The sequence below is a fragment of the Pelobates fuscus genome, chromosome 7 (genome assembly GCF_036172605.1).
Source record: "Pelobates fuscus isolate aPelFus1 chromosome 7, aPelFus1.pri, whole genome shotgun sequence".
Lineage (NCBI taxonomy): Eukaryota > Metazoa > Chordata > Amphibia > Anura > Pelobatidae > Pelobates > Pelobates fuscus.
Window position 1 is genome coordinate 98,601,190 of NC_086323.1, and position 23,194 is coordinate 98,624,383.

Sequence of the window (23,194 nt, forward strand, 5' to 3'; positions counted from 1 at the left end):
TCAGGACTTGGATGTCGCTTAAAAAAATAGGAAGTGTACAGGCAGCATGACCCTTATATACACTATGCTGCCCATTGATTTATTGTTACTCTTTACGTTTTTCTTTACTGTAATGGAGTTTAGTAAAGAGAGTTAATGCAAAATACTCGCCTCCTGTCCTTATTAAAATTAAGATTATTAGTACACTAAAGCTAGCATAATCTTCAATTGTATCTCAATCTCTAAATTTAACTTTAATCACATACAGGAGGCTCTTACATGGTCTAGCAAGCTATTAACATAGCAGGGGATCAGAAAATCTTAATTAAACAGAACTTGCAATAAAGAAAGCCTAAATAGGGCTCTCTTTACAGGAAGTGTTTATGGAAGGCTGTGCAGGTCACATGCAGGGAGGAGTGACTAGGGTTCATAAACAAAGGGATTTAACTCCTAAATGGCAGAGGATTGAGCAGTGAGGCTGCAGGGGCATGTTCTATACACCAAAACTGCTTCATTAAGCTAAAGTCGTTCAGGTGACTATAGTGTCCCTTTAATAAAGATCAGTCCACAGTTCCAGTACAGAATGGGTTGGCTTATTGTCCTCAGGGTTATTCACTAAAGTGGGAATTCAAACAGATACGGAAGCATAGCTGAGAATGTTTCCGGTTCAGCTATTTTGAGACTTTACAGACTTTGTATTACTATTATCTAAGTTTTATTTATAAGACTATTTGTGATATTACAATTTTGGTTTCATATTTCTTTTACCCCTATATTATTTTAAAGGGGGTTATTCACTAAGCGCTGAAACTATCTGTACAAAATGTATCTTTAGAATTTGGGAAATTGTTTATCTGTTTTAGCAACTGGTGATTATTGTGTACCTTGGGTACGTTTTTTTTAATGCACTTAGTCACTATTTAAATAGGTAATATAATTAGTGAGCTATTTTATCTAATAGCCTTTGTATTAAGACGCAGCCAACTTTATTACTATCTCTTTGCGCTCTCTTCCTTGCATTTGTTGTATTAGTTTTCTTTTAAGAAGCATTCAGCCATTAACAGCCCAGAAATCAAACTGTGACCAGGTGGAAAACACCTGTCTGGACTAGGAGACAGCTAGTTTATTTACTTTAAATTCTTTCCATGACTAAGACTGAAATTTCCAACTTCGTTTCTGAACTACCGAACTAGACACTTCAGTTTATGATATAGGAATGGATTCATTTACATATATTCAGGTTTTTTTTGTTTTTTTAAATCATAGTAAATTCAAACCCAGATTATCAAAATATAGGCAAAAATAGCCAGGATGTAAATAGAGTTCAGTTGGACAATTTCTTTACGTCCACTATTTTAGCCCAGATATTGTCATTTGGATATCAGTTCTCTACTCTTTGGAGTTTAGTGAATACCTTGATTGTATGGGATCCTGTCATTTTTGGTGCAGAGATTTCATTGCATTACCACCAAATGTGCTAAATTTGAAGCAATTCCTTACCTTCATGAATATTCCCATGTAGTGTTATTCGGTAGAATAGGAACTGTGTAGAAGTGACAAATACATTGCACATTTTAGGACAAAAACAAAACACTAAATATAAAAAATAGCAGCAGTGGAAGATTTATTTAGCAGTTTGGGTAATTTGTCCTGGATTTAAAATTCCCCTGGCCCATTCCCCTTAGTTATTTACCCCCTGCCAGTTACCAGATAAAACACCATTACACTAAAGTAACCAAGTTATAGCAATGAAGCAGGTGGAGAATGTTTCCAAATTATTGCAATTCAATTTTTAATGCCATTATGCCAGTCTCTGGATTGTGTTATTCTAGGTAGGCTTGTCGGTATTAGTTTAGTATAGGAGCTCTCTGTATTCGGTTATTTTGTTATTATGGGGTAAGGGGTTATTATTATTATTATCCCAGGCTCTGTGTTGGTTTATTTTTAGATCATCGACTTGTTCGGCAGGCAGCCAGTAAACCTGCTCGATGTAACGTGATCGGCGTGCAGACATGGCACATTCCTATCGTGCCGCCAATCAGGCGCTCTCCGATCACGTGACTGCCGTGACATCAGAGTCACTGTATCTGTATGGACCTGGCTGCTGCCCGCTCTATGGTGCTGGTGGAGACTGGCTGACCCGGAAGTGGCCGGTTTAATTTCTTCGTTCTCTATCCGTAGGAACCGAAATTGAGTGCCGAGCGGTTGATTTACGGCTGATCTTTAGAACAAACCGATCACCAGGCGGTGTGTACGGTGAGGGGCATACTGGCAGCTTGGTTAGTTTAGGATTACAGTCATGGCACCAGATAGGGCGAGGGTGCAGTCAGTGAGCTGTCAATGGGCTACTAGGGGACATAATGGTAGCCTCCCATGGCATCATGGGGTGGGGGTCATGGGGTTATAGTGGGGGCAGGGGGGTATGTAAACATACAGGGAGGTGGAGCTGGCCATGGGTTGGGGGTCATGGGGGCAGGGGGGTATGTAAACATACAGGGAGGTGGAACTGGCCATGGGGTTGGGGGTCATGAGGTTATAGTGGGGGCAGGGGGGTATGTAAACATACAGGGAGGTGGAGCTGGCCATGGGGTTATAGTGGGGGCAGGGGGGTATGTAAACATACAGGGAGGTGGAGCTGGCCATGGGGTGGGGGTCATAGTGGGGGCAGGGGGGTATGTAAACATACAGGGAGGTGGAGCTGGCCATGGGGTGGGGGTCATGGGGTTATAGTGGGGGCAGGGGGGTATGTAAACATACAGGGAGGTGGAACTGGCCATTGGGTGGGGGTCCTGGGGTCTACCCGGCCCCCAATTTCGTGGTAATTAATCAATTTATATGTTAACATGTCTATCTATCACCCTCTTATAACCCCAACCTCCCTCATTAGTGCTATTCATTTCTCTCTAGTGGTTACAGTGTATATTCGGCAGACTAGAATTTACTTGTTTTAAAACCTTTTTTGATCTCAGTATCAGTGTTCTGGTTTATTCTTCATATTATGCCGTTCCACAGTAATGTGTGAAAAAGGAAGCAAGAGCTCACACAACTCTGAACAAGAGGTGAACATGCAAACCCCTTTTGTTGTTGTTGTATTTTGTTTTTGAGTAAAGCGAATAGGGGAAAGTGTCTTGGCAGTATTGTGTGATTCGGTATATTAGACCATAATGTGTACACAGCATAAGGGTTGTATAAATCAAAATGTAATTACAGTGACACCACCCGTGTGCAATAGTGGTTTCTTGCCAGCCAGGACTCTACTCACTCTATCAAACAGTATTGGCATTTGGCGTCTGCAGCTCTTTAGGTGTGAATATCATTAAGCCTCCATTCATTGTGATTTTGGCACTTTGTGGGATCAAGGTAAGTAGAGTGGTTTTGACTCCTTCACGGGGAACGTCGTAGGAGAATAAGGTAAACTTGCCTTCAATCCCATACATAGGTCAAGTTCTCCTTGCAGCCTTTTGCTGGACTTCCCGATGGCCAGGCTGAGGTGATGACATGGAGGGGTGTCTGCACTGCCATTGGTCACCTCTCACCAGCATGCTGATGACATACACCTAATATGCACAGAAAGACATTAGCTGGGTGGACATTAGCTAGGTGGAGCCAGACTTCCGGCAGCAAGACACTTTTTACTCTGTATGTGCAGCATTTCTTATTGAATCCATGCACCTCAGCCACTAATCACTGAAGAGGTTATGGTGCTTGGTGTAACCCTTCAATAAAATTTTAGCTTGTTTTCAGGAAGTGTGTAGGGAGGCTGTAGGTTTATATGTGGACCACTCTAGTGCCAGGAAAACATACTCGTTTTCCTGGCACTATAGTGCCCTGAGGGTGCGCCCACCCTCAGGGTCCCCCTCCCGCCCTGCTCTGGAAAGGGGAAAAGGGGTAAAACTTACCTTTTTCCAGCGCTGGGCGGGGAGCTCTCCTCCTCCTCTCCGCCCCGTCGGCTGAATGCGCATGCGCGGCAAGAGCTGCGCGCGCATTCAGCCGGTCGCATAGGAAAGCATTATCAATGCTTTCCTATGGACGCTTGTGTGCTCTCACTGTGATTTTCACAGTGAGAATCAATGAGACAGCCACTAGAGGATTAGGGGGAAGGCTTAACCAATTTATAAACATAGCAGTTTCTCTGAAACTGCTCTGTTTATAAAAAAAAAAAAATGGGTTAACCCTAGCTGGACATGGCACCCAGACCACTTCATTAAGCTGAAGTGGTCTGGGTGCCTAGAGTGGTCCTTTAATATACACTGCGAACTGATCTCTCCAATTTCCTGCCTTTATGTGTGGCAATAAGGTGTCTTGTCACCTAGTCATTTCTTACTTCCTTATATATATATATATATCTATAGTTTAAGTACTTTTCTGAATGTTGAAAGACCAGTTTGATTTGTGTTGACTTTTTTTTTTTTTTTTAACTATGTTTGGTTTCAAATTCTATCAGCTTCTTTAAAATTTTGCAGTAAACAATCTTCGATAAAAATATTTAGCTTTCAGTTTTAGCATTGCTCCTTAGTGTGTTGACTTAAAATGTATTTGTCATCTTCAAATGTTTAAGTTAGTTGGTAGTGCCTACACTGGTTTATATGCTAAAGTGTGAACTGTTGGAAAATATAACAAGATTATTGATTAAACGCAAAATAAATTCAAATGGAAAAACTGATGCAAAAATAGCTGATCTGAAAAAAATCTTCATTTTGGCCATAGTCACAGTTTTTATATTTGCATTGGTTCTGCTTTTTGGATTTATTTCACAAAAATTCAAAGTTTAATGAAAGTGATTGCCACATTTTTGAGCATAATAGTAACACTGAAAACATCAGTTGAAGGTATATTTTTTCAGTTTAGTAGCTTGGCTAGAAATATGAAATTTCACTTTTAGTTCATGACCATACCCTTTAGTAAATAATCCTGGAAAAAACTATCTTTATCAGGTGTGGTTCTCCCCTGTATATAATGCTCGGCATGTTTTAATATCTGTAAAAATGTTTTCTGAGCCTGGAGAATATTGTCAGCAAGTATCTGAAACTTGTTTCCTGATTATCTGCTGATCTGTGTAAAATCTTGTTTACAAAACCAGGAATTGTAGAAAATGTGCGGCCACCAACTTGCACCATAACCACTACAGGGGTACATTAGCATCGGCATGATTGGACTTGCTAACAGCTGCTAATGAGCTCTTGGCAATGTTGCAATGTCTAAAGTTAAATTAACTTCCTTTGGAGGAAACAATTTTTTAAAAATGTATTCATGCTTTATCTCTCTGTCCTGTTCAGATCACATGCAGGATGTCTGCAGGGACACCAACTTCTGCCATCTACAGCCCCAGCACTGCTCCAACTGCTGTATCTTACGTGACATCTGTACATCCAAACTCTAGTCATGTTATCAACAGCACCAACATCACTATTCCACACACGTGTCTTATCATCCTGTACGAAGATATCGGGACATCTAGGTATGGAACTTGATCACTGCCTTGGGATTTGCTTGTCACGTGGAGGCGTAGGAGGTCACACAATTTTACTATAGTCCAAAATATATATGATTAATGAATATTAAAATACATTTATAAACTATAGACTGCATTATATTTTAATTCTTGTTAGTCATTGACACTCTAACAGCTGGCCATAAACCGTTAATTATGTTAACACCATAAAAAACTCAGTTTCAATAATCTCCAACAGCGCTTTTTCCATGATCAGCTTTGAGAAAAAGAGCCCCATACCCAACATTAAAACAGTCAGGATTTCATTATCACAATCTTTCTGAAGAAGATATCAATACTATATCAACTGAGCCATTGGATATTAAGAACATTTATCATCAAAAAATATCTTGACGGGGGGGCGGGGCCTGAGCTTCATGGCGGCTAGACGCGTTTTAGGAGAGCTCCACAGCTAAACGGAGTAAAAAGCGACAATATAACGACCTAGCAAGCCAAAAACGACGGATTATGCAGCACACCCTACCCAGAACCCAGCCGGGGCACCCTGACTCCCCTACCTCTTACCCAGATCAAACTTTGGTCGAGGGATCTGTCAGGGCCTGGTGCACCAACCGCGCGGGTGAGACGGCCGCTCTCCCGCGAGGCACATGGCACCGCTTCGGCAAGGGGCAACCACGGACCCGCTACCCCCCCCTTGGACCGGTGGGGGTTATCCCGGTCCCCGCTGACCAGCCACAAGACGCACCGAGAAACACGGCAATCATACCTGGGCCTACTCGAGACGCAGCTCTCCCTACAAAGATGGCGGCGGTACTCCCACCTCGTGGCGCTGAACCCACTAAACTACAGGGAGACTACTCTGATAGCATCCAGCAATCTTTGAAAAGACTGGATGCCTTGTTTGACCGCTTCTGGGCCTCTTTGGAGGTGAGAACAGCCACACGACCACCCCAGTCCCAGGCGGCAACCGGGAAATCAACCGGCCCGAAGGAGTGCAAGCCTACACTAGGCCCTGACCGCATAAGAACACATCCTGGAGTCAAAACCCCGCGAAGACGCACACACCGACCGAACAGACACCGCAGGAAGAGACACCTGCGCACCAGGACCCCTTACCTCTTTCCTCCTAGAAAGGACACAGGCACCTTCAGCCGAGTCTGTACCACGGGGCAATCAGCAGCAATGGGCGGAAGAATAGCTCCGCACTGCGTCCTCACCAGATGCACAGTGAGTCCCCAGCGAGCAACTCAGCAAAACCCAGCACGGAGGCCAAAACGACACGGCACCGAGATGGCCACTGCAAGAGACTCTCCCCCGGAGCCGCCAGGCGGAGTGGGCTGACAGCCAATAATAGACACTATAATAGCGGACATTGGTCCCTTGAAAGGCTACCAAAATCTTGCCTGCATCCACTATCCCTACCTACCATTCAGCAGTGGGAGACTCTATGCAAAGGGTATAGGTTAAACCTTACCAGTTTTTTAGGGTTCACCACCTTGTCTCGCTAGGTTACTACCCACGGGTATTAACCCCTTCATGTTACTCTACTGTGAGTGTGCCCTGCACACTACTACCTTATGTTATTAAGCCCAAATGGCCCTCACATACTTCTAGTTACGGATTCACTCTTGTATTGATCATAAAAATACACAAAATGTGCAATGTTAAAAAAAAAAAAAAAAAAAAAAATATCTTGACATATTAAGTACTCGGAATATTGTCAGTGTGTTTGTGCATGAGCAAAACGAACACCACAAACTCCTCCCATGCGTTGATGCAGTCAAAGGAAATAAAGTACATATCAGCTCTGTTAACAACATAGCATAATTGATAGCATAACAAATACAAGTGCACAGTATACCCAAAATGTCTGCATTGAAATGAAGACACATGCATGCCTATCACTGTTGATTTTGAAAATAACAGATTAATGATAGAGATCATTTATTAAACTCACCGCTGGAAATTAAAAGGGGTCAAACTGGCTGGCTGATCAGGTCTTTCATATTACATAGTTACATAGCTGAAAAGTTCAGCCTTACTCACATATGTTTTTGCTGTTGATCCAAAAGAGGCAAAACACCCAGTCTTCCAATTTTGCAACAAACTAAAAAAAAAATAAAATTCCTTCTTGACCCAAAAATGGCAGTCAGATATCTCCTTGGATCAAGCAGCTATTACCCCACTAATTAGTTTGTTTTGCATGTATTTATCTAATTTCGGTTTAAACATCTCTATGGACTCTTAATTAAACCACACTTCCAGGCAGAGAATTCCATATCTTTATAGTACTTACTGCAAAAACAAAACCTTTTCTTTGCCTTGGACTAAATGTCCTTTCTTCCAGCCTATATGTGTGACCGCGTGTCCTTTGTTTAGCCCTGTTTATGAATAGAATTCCAGATAATGTTTTGTACTGGCCCCAAATATATTTGTATAATGTTATCATATCCCCTCTGAGATTTAATTTTTAACCTTTCTTAATAACTAAAATGCTCCATTCCTTTCATCAATTTTGTAGCTCGTCTCTGCACTTTTTTTAGTGACATGATATCCTTCGTTAGAACAGTTGCACAGAATATTCAAGGTGTGATCTTACCAGCAATTTATAAAGAGGCAAAATTATATTTCCATCCCGAGAATTTATGCCCCTATTTATGCATGACAAAACCTTACTGCAGATTGACATTGCATATTGCTGCCTAATTTGTTGTCTATAACAATTCCCAAATCTTTCCCATGTGTGGTTATCCCTAATTCACTACCATTTAGGGTGTAAGTTGCTTGTGCATTCTTTACCCCGAAGTGTATGACTTTGCGTTTCTGTACATTAAATTTCATCTGCCATTTTAGTGCCCAGTCCCCCAGTGTATCTAAACCCCCTTGCACCATAGCAATATCCTGCTGTTATTTTTTTACTGTACAAAGTTTTGTGTCATCTGCAAACACTAAACAGGGCTTTCAATGCCTATTTCAAGATCATTTATAAATATGTTAAATAGAAGGGGTCTCAAAACAGAACCCTGAGGGACACCACTTTTGTCCAGCTTGAAAATTTACCATTAATGACAACTTGTAATCTATCCTTAAGCCAATATTCTAGCCATGAGCAAGAATATTCATCTAGACCAATTTATTTTAGTTTGAAGACTAACCTATTGTGAGGAACCGTATCAAATGCCTTGGCAAAATCCAAGTAGATCACATTCACTGCAACACCCTGATCTATACTTCTCCTTCCGTCTTGCAGATTGCAATTAGGTTAGTTTGACATGACCTATGTTTCATAAAACCATGCAGATTATTGCTAATAAAAAAAGTTCTTCCCAATGAATTCCTGAATATCTGAATATAATAGCCCTTCAAATACTTTCCCAGTCACAGACGTTAAACTCACAGGTCTATAATTTTCAGGCAAGGATTTTGAACACTTTTTAAATATAGGAACACCATCTGCCTTCCTCCAATCCTCTGGTACAATTCCTGAAACAAAAGAATCTTGAAAGATTTTGGTCCATTTGTTTGTATTTTAAAAGGACACTATAGGCACCAAAACAACGTTTGGCTTAGTGAAGCAGTTTTTGTGTGTAGATCATGCCTTTTCACTGCTCAATTTACTGCCATTTAGGAGTTAAATCACTTTGGTTTTTGTTTATGCAGCCCTAGCCACACCTCCTCTGGCTGTGACTGACACAGCCTGCATGAAAACAAAATGGTTTCACTTTCTTTTTTTTTTTTTTGTAAATTTTTATTTTTGACATGCAAGTAAATACGGTGAAGTCTGTATTGCCAACACAGCTTGAACAGACACATTCAAGTACATCAGAATAAAACTGCAGTGTAGCATGAATAAGAGTGGCACATTTTGTTATATGATGGTTCAAAATACAGCATAACATTTGATTCAACTCTAAGCCTGGTACTTTTCCATGTAGTGTATCGGGAACCTGTGCGCGTTTACACGAGAGGCCGCGTCACAGTGAGTTAGTCTAGTGTTATTGGTTTCACAGTGGAATAGAGTGAGTATGTGTGCTGCTGGGAAGCAAGGCTAGTTAGGGTGAGAGAACTTCTCCATTTGTGTGACATGTCAAAGAACCAAAAGATATATCATAACAGAGAACATAACATTACATTCTGGGATGTCATAACGAGTGACGGCCTTGAGGGCGATACGTACCCTCATAATATATTGTGGCCAAGTGCTATTTTTCGCCATTAAACAGGCACATCTATTTCAATCCTATGTAGTAGTGTAGAGCCTAGGTTGGTGTGTGCTGCTGTATAGCGCCATGGCGCTAGTTGCAGTCTGGTGTGGATTAAATGTTGGCGGCTCTCTGTGTGCATGTCCCCATATCCTAGGGGTGAGGGGGGGGGGGGGTCGTTACCAGAGCAGTTAATAGCATCCCCGTGAGGGTCCCATCTCCGCCCCAGGGGATCAGTGTGTTTGCATTTTCTGGATCATAACCAAACTTAATATAAACTGATAATAAACGTATTAAACATAATCGAGAGGTAAGACAGGTCCGTACGGTTGGTATCGGACCACCGGATCAAGTAAAGGGAGCCGATGAAGGGTCTCAGTTCATGTCTTTGGAGTTTTCGCCTCTCTGGGCCGGAAGATTGGAGCTTTGTCAGCTTTCCCCGGTTGAGGGTGAGGTTGTGTAGCCGTCGCGCTACTCTGGCGTGAGAGTCCCAAAAAGTCCAGTATACTTTGGCCATCCTGGGGGTTCGTGGCTTTGTGTTGTTCTCCATTTGCAGTCACCCACAAAGTTCTGGGGTTGCCCATTTGTAGGTAATTCCAGCTGTATGTAGCGGTTTGGTAACCGTTTGCATGTCCCTGCGCCAGAGGAGCGTGGCTCTGCTTAGGTCTTGGAAGAATGAAAGACGACATGATTCAAACTCCAATGGGGTCTTCCCCCGAGTGCAGCCAATAGCCCTAGTTTATCTGACATTGTTTGACATCTGAGTATAATGTCTCGTGGTGCTGTGTTGGGTGCCTGCGGCGACTTGGAGATTCTGTACACCCCATCAAATTGAAAAGATTTAGCCTGTTTTGTCGGCAGTATCTCTGTCACTACGCGTCTAATATAGTGGGGCAGTTCCTCCAGTGGCACAGATTCTAGTACCCCTCTGACCTTTATATTTTTTCGCCGGCTCCTGTCGTCCAGTAGGTGGACATGGTTAGAGAGATTTTCCTGGGCGGTTTGTATTTGCTGGATCTTGTTGCCCATTGTGTGGATGCTGTGTTTCAAGTCTGTTATGTCCCCTTCCGTGGCTTGAGTGCGTGCGGTCACTGCTTGGACTTTTGTATTGAGCGCTGCCAGATCCGCTTCCCACATTAGTTTAAGGTTGTGTTGGAGGCCTGCCAGCATGCTTTGAATATCCCCTTTCGTGGCAGGGGTACAGTCCTTTGGTGCCAGTGAGGGTTCTGGACCATGGGCGTCAGGTGAGGGGCTGTTATATGTGAGTTCTTCTTCCGAGGGCACTGGTGAGGCCCCACAGGGGGTGGGTGCCTGCGATACCCTGGGTGTTTGCAGCATTTGGCTGATGTCCAGCCGCGGTTTCATGGCGGCCGGGGTCGGTTTTGGGGTTTTTCGTCCCATCTCACCTGCCCTAAGCTGGTATGACTGCAGGTCTCCAAAGGCAGAAATTTGCCACGGCCAGTCCCTCTCCTCTCGCTCTCCGTATTGTCCGCCCGCGCGGTAGGCCTTACCGCCTCGTTTACGAGTTTTCGTGCCGGGTGTTGAAAAGAACGGCATCAGCTTTATTGGAGGGGTGGTCTGAGTGCTGCGTTGCCTTTTGAGATCACCGGGTTCGTTGTGAGGACCCGATGTCAGCGGATTTTAGACGATTTTTATCGGAGCTCTGAGTAATGGCGACTGCTCCGGTACGGTGTTAGGCTCCGCCCCAAAATGGTTTCACTTTCAATCAGATGTTACTTCCCTTAAAAGATTTTATCTCCTGCTCTGTAAAAGGAACTTTGATTGTATACAGGAGCAAGCTGTTAACAGTGCAGGAGACGTGAAATTCTAAATTAAACAGAGTATGCATTAAAGGAAGTATATTCATTAGATGAAGCAGATAGCACCTCTAGTAGCCATCTGAGTGATTGCCACCAGAGATGTCTCTGGGGAGCGATGTAAACACTGTTTTTTTGTCTGAAAGTGTTTACAGCAAAAAGCTTGCAGGGACTGACTATAATCCCCAGAACAACTACATTAAGCTGTGAATGTTCTGGTGACTATAGTAACGAATTATTCTGAGGTCCCTGGTGCCAGGTTACCTTTAGGGGTTAAACTGTTCACGAATGGTTTAACATCAAAGTCTGCTCTCCAGTACGGTTTTGCTCTGCCCCGTCTTTCCTCTGCTTTCAGATTTTTTTAAACCAGAATACTTGGACTGCTGCGAATAGGGGCACCGCTGATTGGCTGAGAGCATCAGCTGATGCTCCAAGTCAGTCAGTAGCTTTCCATTCATAAAAAACGCTTGAGAAAAATATGTAAGTTTCTCAAGCAGTTTTGTGGATGGTTTAACCCCCTGAAAAGTAAGCTGGCAACAGGACCTCGTAGCATTTGAAAAACTTTATTCCAATTAAGTAGCTATTGTGCCCCGAAGTTCCCTTTAACCACTATGCCCTTGAAGTCTAAATTTTAACCCGGCTGGTTTTATACTACAACTCCCATTATTCTGTGCCAGTTCAGCGAGAACTTTTTGTCATTCTTGCTAACCTATAATCGATAAAAAATGTCCAGGGAGTGCCATGTTTAGCTTGGATTTCACCGGAATAAGGAATTGTGAAAACTAAGTCTTGGCTGGAACTTGTCAGATCATTTTATTGCGATTTGCCAAAGAACGTTGATAAGAGTAATGATTCTGGTTTGGTAAGATAAGAATGACAGTTACACAATTACATTTTCTTCCAAAGTACAAGGATGACGAAAGCTCTGGATTTATACAGACTGACACTTTCACTGAAACAGATTAGTTACCCTTGGGGTTGGCTATTAAAATAAATATAGGATTTATACCATCACCTTAAAAGTTTATTTTACCATGTTAACACATTGTGTTTATTCATTGAGGTAAGACCTGTGGACTATAGACCGAGGTATTACAAAGCTTAGCCACATAGCAGCACCAACTCTGCTGGTTTTCCAGACTCCAAATTTGCAATTCCATTGTATATATGTGACAATGTGACATGACGTGCATTGGTCAGGTATCTCATGGTGTGCATTGACTGGCTTAAATTATTTTTGATATTAGAATATTTTTACATTTTCTTTATTTTATGACATTCATTTTCTTTATTAAATGACATTCCTGAGTGTGTGGAATGTCATTTCATTCAATTCTCACGGTTTCAGATCCCTGTTATACTGTTAGTAAAATTCCCCTGATGTGTAAAAGTTTCTATATTGAACAGCAGACTTTAAAGATCCCTTTTTTAAAAAACAAAACGAAAACACCTTGTTTACAAGTCAGGATGCAGTTGTTTCCTATTTTCATATAAATGCCTCATGTTGGTCTTTTCCACAGGGTCCGATACTGGGACCTAATGCTTCTTATCCCGAATGTTCTCTTCTTCGCATTTTTGCTTTGGAAGCTGCCGTCTGCAAGGGCGAAAATACGCGCTACATCTAGTCCAATATTTACTACTTTCTACATCCTGGTGAGTCTGTTCCTGACAGAGTGTTTTTTTCTCATCTGTCATTATCCAATATTTAAAGGGAAATGCATCTCTTTGAGACAACAGTCTCATTCAAAGGCTTTGCCTTTGAATAAGACAGTTGTGTTATTCTGCACGCAAAAAAAAACCAAGCATTTTCCATTGGGGGGTGGGGGGGTGGTGATAACTGATGTCATCCAATCGGTGTCCTATCCCTATGAATTGTTAGAAAACGCTTTGTGCAAGTTCAACATGACCTTGCATGTGCTATTGAACGATCTTGTAATGTTGCAAGATCTTTGGACAAGGGCCAGCTGTGAATGCGTATTCATGATTGCCTCTTCCCCTAGACTTTGGGCGTTCCCTAGATTACTCTGGCCTCCTAGGAGAGGATTCCTGCATAGAGACCAACTCCGGATCATCTCCATGCAACCCCTTATATTTAGTTGGCAGATTATTTTACTTTAAACACAAAGTAGAACTAAACTACTAAAACAATTTCTAAACACAATTACAGAAACAATATGAACCACATAAAAAAAAAATATGCATCACAATTACATATAAAATTGGTGTCATATAACCTGATAAGATCAAGGAACAATGTGCACTAAAAAGCTTTCACAATTTCTATAATATAAGAAATAAAATACACATCGCAAAAGGCCGATGATGAAACGTGTTGGATACCTTATACTTCTGATGTAGACTTTGTAAAATTCTGCTTTGCATTTTGTATTGCGCTATGTGTATTTTATTTCTCATATTATAGAAATTCTGAAAGCACGTTATAGGATCTTGTTCCTCGATCTTATCAGGTTATGTTACATCAATTGTATATGTGATCGTGTATTCCTCACATATTTTGTGTTCGCATTTTATGGATATTGGATGCGTTTATGAGGTACACCTGGGAGAGTACTTTCACATATATCTTACATATATTCACTATTCCAGGGTATCTTGTTGTTTCACTATATGCATCACAATTACCCACATAATTTCACTACAAAAGGGTGGAGCATACAAGATTCCCTCCACAGCAGTTACTCCCTGAACTTCACAGAGTTTCTGCGGTGTGTATTTAGTGAACAAAGTGCAGTATGTAACACTCACTATCCACATGAGTAAAAATGTTTACTCCAAAAGGCTATCATGAAGACCAACTCAGGAAGTAATGCAGGAGGAGGTCCGGACAGAGTAATGCGTGATTCTCTCTTGCGCTTTTGTTGCTGTAGTGAGAGGTGACTTCTTGCCATGTCTGCTTTCACTAGGAGATATCAGATTGATTGCATACTCATACAGAAGGGTTATATATTTACTTATTAGCTTGTCATACAAGATACCACATATTTCCTTTAAGGACACATACAATGAATTTAATGCAGTCCTGTAGAAAACCTTTTCCAGAATTGGCTTGAAAGGTGTATATAATATGATATCAAGAGGCTGCACTCACCTGAACATGCATACATTATAGGGTGCTGCTGGGGCCAATTCATACAACATACGAGAACCAGCAAACTCACTCAACAGCAATTTCAAAGCCCATAGAATGTAATATATATATATATATATATATATATATATATATATATATATATATATATATATATATATATATATATATATATATAATTTTTTTTTTTTTTTTTTTTTTTAAACACCTAACCTAGGCGAAAATAAAAGGGGGTTTAGTTACGTTATATGTGTTTTTTTGTTTTTTTTTTTTAAATGAATTATTTTTTTATTCTAGGTGTTCGTGGTAGCGCTTGTAGGAATTACTCGAGCTATTGTCTCAATGACAGTCAGCTCTTCAAGTGTGGCCACTATCATTGATAAGGTGAGAGTTGAACATCTTTTCTTTCATAGCCCCCTTCCTACATAATTTACCATTTGCAGAGCCTGAACATGGGCATTATTAAAAGCATAAGGCCTCTGTTAACTCCTGTAATTGCAATGTGGCAAGATCTTAACTACTTCTTTGAGGATCATGGCCTCTATTTAAAGGGACACTATAGTCACCATAACAACTACAGCTTAATGTAGTTCTGGTGAGTATAATCATTATATGCAAGCATTTTTATGCAAATATTGCCTTTTCAGAGAAGAGATGGCCACTGGAGGTGCTTCCTGGCTCAGTGCTGCACAGCAGGCAGCACTGTCGTTCAGCATCTCCACACTCTGCATGAGGACGCTGAATTTTCCTCATAGAGATGGATTGATTCAATGCATCTCGATGAGGAGGTGCTGACTGGTTGCTGTTTTTATCCAATCCAATGCTTTCCCCATACCGGTGGGAAAGCATTGGATTGGCTAATAAGAGGCAATTTGTGATAATGTCACCAAGGGGGCAGAGTCAGCGCCGGTGGAGTTGCCCGGCGCTGGAAATAAGGTGAGTTTTAATTCCTTTTAAGGGGGCTATGGGGGGCAAGCCACCTAAATGGTTGGTTTTGCACTTTAAGGTCAGAAATACATGGTTGTGTTCCTTTAATATTTTTCGGTAAGCTTCCCCCTCCCTCCCTCCCCCTCTTTCCCCCTCTCTCCCCCTCTCTCCCCCTCCCTCCCTCCTCCTCTTTCCCCCTCTTTCCCCCTCCCTCCCTCCCCCTCTCTCCCTGCCCCACTCTCCCCACTCACTCCCCCCTCCTCTTCCCCCTCCCCCATAGGCACCCAGACCACGTCAGCTTAATGAAGTCAGCTTAATGAAGTGGTCTCGGTGCCAGGTCCCTCTAGGATTAACCCTTTCTGCTGTGTTTACAAATGGGTTAATCCAGCCTCTAGTGGCTGTCTCATTGACAGCCGCTAGAGGCGCTTCTCACTGTGATTTTCACAGTGAGAAGATGCCAGCGTCCATAAGAAAGCATTGAGAATGCTTTCCTATGAGACTGGCTGAATGCGTGCGCGGCTCTTGTCACGCATGCAGCCCATGACGGGAAAGGAGGAGAATCCCCAGCGCCGAGTGAGCCCGGCGCTGGAAAAAAGGTAAGGGATTAACCCCTTCCTCCCCCTTCAGCCCAGCAGGAGGAGGACCCTGAGCGTGAGGGGGACCCAAGGATCCTATAGAGCCAGGAAAATGAGTATGTTTTCCTGGCACTATAGTAGTCCTTTAATATTTTGAAAAAAAATATTTTTAAAAGAATCCTACAAATTGTGACTTGGCCTGAAACAAATCCTAAATGTATCTTGTGCTAAGGGAAGTGCTACAGTTTTCAGCCCTGATCTATGGACAGATGGTAAATGTAGCTGCCGTACACCACAATCGCTGTCTCATTTTATGTAGAGCTCTGTGACTGTGGAATAGCATTCCAGAAAGTCTCACACCTTCTACTTGACTAGCATGTGTGAAAAAAAGGTCTCTCTGTATACACATTTGAACAATAATGGCTACTATTTTGTTATTTGATTAGTAAATATTTGTAAACTGGAGCATTGTTCTGTTCTGCACTGATTAACACTTTTCTCTGATTTTTAACTTTCACAGGTTCTCTGGGAAATCACCAGGTTTTTCCTCCTTGCCATTGAGCTCAGTGTCATTATTCTGGGTCTTGCTTTTTGTAAGTTAACCTTTTTACACTCACTTGTGCTGCGTATGCTGGACCTTATATATACAAATAATTTGCAGCACACCAGTATTTATGTGCATATATAGGAAAGTTTGGTTCCCACTGCACTTTGATAAATATTATACATCAAATGCCCTATTACATAATTAAAATAACCACGCAGTGCAAGGATCACTGTAAGGATGAAAAAAAAAATATTTTCCTTGAATTCTTGCTGATATGCACCCGTTTTGAAGTTGCAAATATAGTAAAATATTTTTCCCATCAGTCTTATAGTGTGAGACCGTGCACCAATTCTTTACTGCTCCTTAAAGTAAAACTTGAACTATAAAAATATTATTTTTAAAGTTAAATGTTCTCTCCTGTCCCATTTTACATTGAGCTCCATTTCGTCCTTTTAAATAAAATGTGAAACAAACAAACAAATGCCAAATGCACCTCTCTGCTTTCTGTGAAATCATCAGTACTGATCTTTGTCCAGGCCAGTGCATCATATAGGTGAGCATCAGCGGCCTATGGCAAGTGCATGGCCTGGTGCTTCTCAGCCTATGAGCACCAATATTGGTGTTTGGCATCACTGTGTATGATGATGCCGAACATGAAGACATTTTGATATACGGTGGTCTTCAATGGCATGTTCTCATGACAGACGGTAGGGGTGGGGTTTTAGACAAATGTAAAGATTGCCATTTCCCAGGAAACAGCAATGTTTTACATGGTCTTAAAAAAGGGGACAAGGTCTGTACATGCAAGAGTACTTTTGTTAAGATGAAGTGGTTATGTTGCTTACTGTTACTTTAAGCAAGAGGCATGTAATCAAGAGAGGGATCCTGAACGTAAAATTTCCTGATCATTACATACAACTCAGTACTCACCTCCCCAACTCACCTGATCAGTGGAAAGTATGCACTTATGATATGTGCCAGGGCTGCAATAAAATTACTTTATGAATTAAGCTAGAAGTTGCGGGGGGAGGAGGGGAGGAACTTTGCTGCACTTTAAGCAAAAAAGTTTAACCATAAACAAGATTATGGTGTACATCAAAAAAGAGAAAATTCTGTCTTTATCTATGTTTGACCTTCTGGCATGTGCATTTATGCTAAGACACTGTAGTTGCTGCCAATAGCAGCGCCAATATCCTTCTTTAAAAGAGCACAGAAAGAGCTAGCGAGGTTTGTGTGGGCAGGTAAAAACCCCAGAGTAGCCATGAAACAATTATACAGAAGCTATGCTGAGGGAGGCATGTGGGTCCCTGACCTCCTCCTATACCACAGAGCGGCAGTGCTGGCACCACTGACACAGGCAGATACGACTCAAAACTGCCCACAGTGGGTCTCAATTGAGGAAAGGTTTTTAGACACACCGCTGGCAACAATGTGTTGGATTCTCCAGGAACATAGGCCAAAAGCACCTGACTTACTGCCTATCACGCAGTTTATGGTACAAACATGGGACAAACACCATCTAGTATGGACACAGAAAATACCTAAAGCCACCCCACTATCTGTTCTACTGTCCCAATGCGGGGACAGCTATCCGTGTGCTACCAGGCACTAAATCAACACCAACCCTTCGGACAATGCCAGTATGCAGTGGAGTGAGCTAGGGATTGTGGGGAGACCATTTCAGATTCACAGTGGGCAGTGATCCTGAGGGCATTGAAAGGGGTCACAAACTGCGCAGCACACATAGAATTACACAGAAATTTTTTACTGAGGTGGTACATGGTCCCGGCCAGACTAGTACAGATCTTCCAAGATGGTTCCCCTACATGCTGGAGATGTGGAAAACAGAAGGGCACGATAGTCCACATTGGCAGGAGGACTGGGCATGTCCACCATATGTGGAGCAAGATAAATGCCATGGTGGGGGACATTGCTAAAATAGCCATAGCAAACAATCCCCTAAACTTACTGTTGCTATATCTGCCCTCTCAAATAGCATGGGATAACAAAGTGGTGACAACCCACGTCCTTCTTGCCACCCTTTACCTTATTGCGAGGCACTGGAAACAGACCTCCTTTGATTAAAGACGTAATTGTCACAGTGGAAAAAAACAAACAATATGAACTGACATACGCAGAATCCGAAGGGAGGAGAAAACAAAAGACACTCACCTGGTTGGGGTGGGAACATTTTAGATAGGGATATAGAGAAGGAGATGACACACAGACCGGAGGGAATGCCCTCTATGAAATGTGAGGCTGGATTGGCATAGAGAGTATGTAGCAAGTGGAGCCAAAATCATTTATAGGGAAACCCGAACACCTTAGTTGGTGCACCTGATACAGACTAGCAATTAAAACAAATGCCAGAGAAAAACCTTCTCCTTTAAGTATAGGAACCTTGTTCCTTTCAGTATAGTTTCCTCCATTATGTCATTTTAAACATCAAAATAGCCATATTTAAAATGACATGCAAAATTGTTGTTTCTGCATTACTAAGAGTGCATCATCATTACATGCTGTTCATACGCATATGTCCAATAACTTGTTTCAGGGTGAATACATTTAAGAGTAGTTTCTACTCCACTTACTCCCCACTGTCTATGATTAGGATTATATTCTCTGGTTAGGTGTTACAGTCGACATTTGAGTCCTGATGTAACTCCTTCCAAAGTGCATCCAATGTCCACATTTAGATTGGGTATTAATTGATGAGCGTTGGAGTGTACATTTGGTTTTAGTTTGTTCTAAAATGTTTTTCAATTACGTCTCAAATCAAAAGTGACTTGCAAAACCTCAGTCTCTCATTATCCATTGCATTTTGTTTGCTAATATTATGGAATGAAATGTATGTTTTAGAGCTTCCCATTGAGTATTTATCATGTGTTTCCTTCCTTCCAGGCCATCTTGAGAGTAATTCCAGTGTGAAGAGGGTTCTGGCAATCACTGCTGTTCTGTCTCTCGGGTATTCTGTGACACAGGTAAAATGGAGCTCATTCAAGGAGAACAGTATTGGTATTTCCAGATTGGTTGTCTGTGCACTACAACACTAAATGACTGGTGTTTTAGCAGAATAAATATTGTTGTTTTCTAAACATAAGATTAAGTTATTTTTGTTTTATCGTTAATTGGAACCTCTGGCTATAAGAGGGACTTTTGATATGTCTAGTTTGGGAATAGGTTTTTAAAGTATTTGCTTATTGTTTTTCCTTTCCTCTTTAGGCTTTTATGGACTTACAGCATTAATTGATAGACTGCTTAAAGTCTATGATAGTCTTTTAGGAGCCGGAATGGCACAGAGACATTAATAAAGCAGTTTTGCTTGACCATCCTGTGACATCACCAAGGCAGATCAGTTTCATGCCAATCTTTTTAAAGTACCAAACAGAAGACTAGACGTACAACTTAATCCTTTCAGTGACTTATTTCTCCAGGTTTATAATTTACTTATTTCTAGCAGGTGACGTTTCGGCTCACAATGCACCTTTCTCAAACCTATTTTGAGAAAGGCATATCGTGAGTCCAAATGTCAAATACCTACTGGTGCAAATAAAAAAAATAACTTGTACTTGGTCTTCTGCCTCTCCTACATCATTGGTGAGGTTGTCTACCTCTGACCATGTTTGGGTGTGCATGCCTGCTTTACATATACCAAATCTTTTAAAGGTGCACCCATCATCCACAAAACAATGCTAATGACAGGGTCAACTTTAGTTAGTTGTACAAACTTGTTGAATAGGTATACATAGTTAACATTTGTGTATCCATGATTTAAGGTGGCTCTTCAGAGGATGTAAGTGGACTTGTGCATTCCTACCGAACTAAGGCGGTGGACAGCAATCCACAAGATTTAGTGGGCATGCACACTAGGAATTGTAGGATGCTGCACACAACTTTTGTAACCTGGGCATAGCTATTTGGAAGGCAGTCTTATTTATTCATTCCATCCCTTAAAACATGTTTAACAATTTCTCCATCACATTGTTTATATTTTGTGTTTTTTTTGTTTTTTTCCCCCCCAGGGAACTCTGGAAATCCTGTATCCTGATGCTCACCTCTCAGCCGAGGATTTTAACATATATGGACATGGTGGGAGGCATTTTTGGCTGGCAAGCTCATGTTTTTTCTTCCTAGTAAGTAGGTCACACAACTGGTCACACTTGTTATGATCTGTTAACCAGCTGAGGATTGGAGAAAACTCTCAGGCAGTTGATTTGTCAGGTTCTGGAGACTTGAAGTTGGCCTGCTACTGTATCAGGGAACTATAAATGTTTTGGGGTGAAGGTGGTATCTTTTTATTGTCCAAATAATTCTATTGATTTTCCTAGTGTTCAGGTCACTTGAGTGCCTTCTCATAATGTACAAATAACAATGAAACCTCACTTTGTTTCTCCACTTTGTTTTGTGTGGGAGGCTTTATTAGACCGTGTGCTACAGTGTGTGAGGTGCTGTATGTCACTTTATTTTAAACTTTTTGAGATTGTAAGGTAAAGCCAAGCAGGCCTCTTTAACATGTTTTCAAGCAGCAATGCCGTCTTCACATATGAAATTGGTAAATGTCACTTATAAGATCACAAGTGTTCTCCAGTGCTATAAGTATACTCCGACAGTTACATAGCCTCTCTGTCCCTAGGCTATTACTAGCACTCTTCCTCTATAAAACATTCTATTCTCAATATCCTTGTATCTATCTATCTATCTATCTATCTCTCTCTTCTTCACTAGAATTTTTTTTTTTTTTTAAATCCACAAAGTTAGGATCCAGGCTTATGTAGCAGAGAATGCCATTCCAAGAATTCATTGGCCGGGTAATTTATTTACACCACAGTAATAAATAGAGGGTTAATAGAAGCAGAGCTAAAGTTGGGGCATTTCCGAGAGATGAGAGAAAGTGCTAGTAAACTGACAGGGTATAGATAAAAGTGATGGAAGTTATTAAAAATAAACAGAAAGTGTCAGAAAATGCACAAAAGCTTCTATTCTAATCTGTACAACACAAATTTGATATATGCTCTACCTATAGCTATTCTACCATAAAACCTCTGAAACGTGCTTCTTTCTTTTGTTTGGCACTGGTAATCTCACTCCTTTACACTATCAGTTGAATAGACTACATTAATTCAGTCAAAATGTCTGCTATTTTTCATGTACCCCTTGACTCCTTTCTTGCAACTGTCAAAAATGACCTACCAAGCACTCAATAAACCCTTCTCTAACAAACTATTTAATTCCCCTACTTTAACCCATTGTGTCACTATACCCCACTCCCTCTAGCATGTAAGCTCATTGAGCAGGGCCCTCAACCCCCTCTGTTCCTGTACGTCCAGTGGTCTGATCTCAATTATGTGTCTGTTTGTCCACCCATTGTACAGCGCTACGGAATTTGTTGGCACTATATAAATAATATAATAATAATTATAATGTGCTACATATTGATACATATTGTTGCTACTTTTCCAGTGTTACATATTGTCATACATTTAGAAGTAAGAACTAAGCTCTCCACATATTGTTACAATGTCTGCTACTTGTGCTTCTTATCATGCTCTTTTTAATTAGCATTCATATTTCTCTACACTTTTAGACCTGTTCCGGTCTATTTTATCTTTCACTATATACATGTATGAGTCATTGGTGGCAGTAAGCCTTTCCCTGCAGCAGCACTTAGTGCTGGCTGAGGCTGATTGCTCTGGGAATCCCTTATTACATGATCAGCCAATAGGCAACATCGCTGTGTATTCCAGCCATTGCCTAGCAACGGTGGAACGCAAACCGGATGGGAACCGGACGGATATGACTTAAAAGTTAAATTTTATCACAACTTCAAAGACCCTGGAATGCAATCTGTTTACTTGGATATCTACAAATTTTGCTGGATTTGCACCGGGCACTAACATTATCATCACGCAAAAGTTATACCAAAATACAGCCCAAACATATGTCAATCATATGGAGAAACTACAGGCAGTGACGGCATGTCTGCCAGGAAATTATTTGTATCCATAATCTCTCTGATATCACAAACATGACAGAATGAAAAAAAAAAAATATATATATATATATAGTTACAAAAACAAAAATGTATTTTTTTTTTTGTAAACAAAATTTTATATTATGTTGAAAATTAAGTTTGCATTGACCTACTGCAAGAGAGCAGAATTGGGAGCCATAACCAACAATTTAATTTAACAAAGCTTTATAATCTCTTAACCTTTTTGTCAGTGTATGTGGCTAATATCTAACTTCCAATGTCACCAACAGGTGTACGCTCTTGTCTCTATACTACCAAAAACTCCACTGAAAGATCGCATCTCCCTGCCATGTAAGTTTTAAACAATCACTTAAAAGAATGGGCTTCAGGGTTGAACCTGATGGACTTTAGTCCTTTTTTCAGCATAGGCAATTATGTGACTTTTAAGGCTTTTTTTTTTTTTCCTTTTACTAAAGTCACTAGTTGGAGTTTCTTGAAGTCACACAGTCCTGGCATAGGTTTATTCAAACAACTTACTCATATATTCCCTTATTGTAATCTATTTGTATGTAAAACTGGAGCCTGGATTAATTGACCAGCTTTAGCAGGCTAGAA

At 41.1% G+C, this 23,194-nt stretch overlaps 1 protein-coding gene across 2 annotated transcripts in view; it reads left to right on the forward strand.

The window, feature by feature from the left end:
* The first annotated feature begins 1,943 nt into the window (after positions 1-1,943).
* Positions 1,944-23,194, forward strand: part of TPRA1 (transmembrane protein adipocyte associated 1) — a 28,964-nt gene continuing 7,713 nt past the window's right edge. The window contains exons 1-8 of one of the 2 annotated variants that reach the window (XM_063427385.1): positions 1,944-2,235; positions 5,256-5,437; positions 12,971-13,103; positions 14,857-14,943; positions 16,582-16,654; positions 19,510-19,589; positions 20,631-20,741; positions 22,870-22,930. In XM_063427385.1, coding sequence (XP_063283455.1) covers positions 5,268-5,437; positions 12,971-13,103; positions 14,857-14,943; positions 16,582-16,654; positions 19,510-19,589; positions 20,631-20,741; positions 22,870-22,930 — 715 coding nt within the window. In that variant the 5' untranslated portion in view covers positions 1,944-2,235; positions 5,256-5,267. The remainder of the gene's footprint in view (positions 2,236-5,255; positions 5,438-12,970; positions 13,104-14,856; positions 14,944-16,581; positions 16,655-19,509; positions 19,590-20,630; positions 20,742-22,869; positions 22,931-23,194) is intronic. The other variant, XM_063427386.1, reaches the window with a different exon arrangement.